This window comes from Austrofundulus limnaeus, unplaced genomic scaffold, assembly GCF_001266775.1.
Source record: "Austrofundulus limnaeus strain Quisiro unplaced genomic scaffold, Austrofundulus_limnaeus-1.0 Scaffold203, whole genome shotgun sequence".
Taxonomy (NCBI): Eukaryota; Metazoa; Chordata; class Actinopteri; order Cyprinodontiformes; family Rivulidae; genus Austrofundulus; species Austrofundulus limnaeus.
Window position 1 is genome coordinate 173965 of NW_013952605.1, and position 2516 is coordinate 176480.

General features: G+C 44.3%; 1 protein-coding gene across 1 annotated transcript in view; it reads right to left on the reverse strand.

The window, feature by feature from the left end:
• Positions 1-1777, reverse strand: part of zeb1b (zinc finger E-box binding homeobox 1b) — an 88880-nt gene extending 87103 nt beyond the window's left edge. The window contains exon 1 of the mRNA XM_014018831.1: positions 1675-1777. Within this exon, the coding sequence (XP_013874285.1) occupies positions 1675-1732 (58 nt within the window). The 5' untranslated portion in view covers positions 1733-1777. The remainder of the gene's footprint in view (positions 1-1674) is intronic.
• Between the last annotated feature and the right edge of the window lie 739 nt (positions 1778-2516).

Sequence of the window (2516 nt, forward strand, 5' to 3'; positions counted from 1 at the left end):
ATATATATATATATATATATATTCAGGCAGTGACAACCTCACTCTTTCCAAACACAGGGAAGTTCAGGATAAAACCCTTACAAACAAGTCAAAGTAACAAAAATAATACAATTTTCATATAAAAGACACTTTAATTGTCAACAGAGTATAAAAACCCAATAAAAGAAAAATGGTGGTGGATGACAATAAGCAAAACTTCAAACAAATAAGCAATAAAACACTTCCTTTCTCCAAAACCAGCCATATTCACGCGGCGAGCTGAACTTTTACTCTAACAATGGAGTACGGATCAAAAAACATGTCAGGAAAAGTTTAAAAGCAGGAGAAGCAATAAATCATTCCTCAGAAAACCCACAGGACGGTCATCCGCTGCGCAAACCCACCCACGGGTYACCGTTACGCACGAGCCAGCTGCAGCGCCCCGGTGAACACGCGCTCCAGACCGACACTAGCGAAGCAAAATACTTGCATCGCCAATTAACACCCAGCTATAAAAACGAGTTTAAGTATTCAGTTTATAAGTTTAGACATAAATACTTAGACCAAACAATTACTACATAGTGTTAAAACGAAAACGCAAGAACCGTGCGCGAGGCTCGGCCAGCGTCCACTGCTCCAGGATCTCCCCCCCACAAACAAGCGCGCGACGGCAGAGGATCCGCTCTCCTTATATGGGCAGCGCTCGCCCGGTTCACACAAACAGAGACATCCCTGGCGCTCCGGAACCCCGCTCTGCTCACCCCAGCAGAGAGAGGTGTTCCTGCTGGACTCTCTCTCTCTGCCGAGCCCTCACTGAAACATGAAACAAAGTGAGCGCGGGGCAGAAACACGAGGGAGTTGGGAGATTAAATAATAATGCTACTAATTAAAAAAAATAAATAAACATAAAATACAAAAAACAGCTGTTTAAAACGCGCTAGCTCTATTTAAAACACCCCGGTGGTTGAGGGTGTAAAACTACATTGAAGCTCGCGACGAGCAGAACGTGCCTTATCTGAGCTGTGACACAACCTGCTATGAGGAAAAGAAAGAATAAAGGACCAAACAGTCCTCTTTTTCCTCTAACCATGCTCGAAAATAAATACAACATTATTATATATAGACAAAAATACTAATCTAAACAGTTGTGGATGACCACAACAACAACAACAACAACAACAACAACAACCTGGTAGAGTCCGGTCTCTCCCAGAAACAGGAGTTTTCCGGTGGGTTTTAAAACTCGACCAAACACGACTAAATCAATGAATGGGGACTTTTTAAAAGCGTCTCTGTAAATGAGCGCAAAGCGAGGACAGAAGCCGCTCGGCTCCTCGCAGAGTGAGGTGCGTGTAACGGTCCASCCCGGCGGAGCGGACCGCTAGGCGGAGGAGGGAGCGACGCGGACCCAGGTATATAACGGTACACCGCCGCGCGCAGGCAGGCAGGGGCTGCCCCGGGTACACCGCTCACTTTCATACTTCTCGGCACTTTCGGCAACGAAAACAAACTAACTAACTAACTAACTTTTCAGGGACAAATATCTTTTTTTTTTCTTTTTTTTTTTTTTTTTTTTGGCAGGACAGCCCTCCGGGTTCGCTGGCCCGGAGAGAGAGAGAGTGAGAGAATTAAAATAAATAAATAAATAAATAAATAAATAAATAAACTCCGCTCCGGGAAGTAGTTTTCACTCACCGTTGGTCCTCCTCGGGTTCGCCTGTTTTCTGCGCTTACACCTGGGGCCATCCGCCATGATCCTTTCGTTGTGTCTAAATGCTGCCGGAGAGTCACCTCCTCTCTCACCCCGCTCCCCCCACCTCCTCCTCCACCACCTCACTCCCTCCCTTCACCTCCCTCTTCTCCGCACCTGGTTTACGACAAGCTTTGCGACATTACCTTCCCGGACCTCCCAGAGACCCACGCTGTGAAAACACCAGGCTGGGCAGGGCGAGCACAGTCAGCGCTGTCCACGAGAGGGCCGACCGTGTACCTGCTTCACTGTCAGCACTGTACTGTTTATTTAAAGCACCTCTGGGTTTTTTTTTTAAACATGACCATTTAAAGGTATACTTCCGGTTGACTCATTCTCAGTTATTGGTAAAACACAAAAAGCTGGTGCTATTTGTTTTTCTGGGAATGTATTTGTCAAGTTGAAACTTAATTTTAAGGATAATTTTTGGATAACTTTCACAAACCTAGCCCATCAATATGTAGTTAAAGGCCTAAGGAATGTCACAATTTWAGATCATCTTGTGCTGAGAAATTAAGAAATRCAACCCCTGGCAAAAAGTATGGAATCACCAGTCTTGGATGAGCACTCRTTCAGACATTTCATTCTGTAAAACAAACTCAGATCAAAAACATGATACAATAATAAGGTCATTCCAAAGTTCAACTTGTTGGCTTTCAGGAACACTCAAAGAAATGAAGAGAAAACACTGGAAGTCTGCGAATGTTACTTTTATTGACCAAGCATGGGGAAAAAAATATGGAATCACTCAATTCTGAGGGAAAAAGTATGGAATCACTCAAATTGG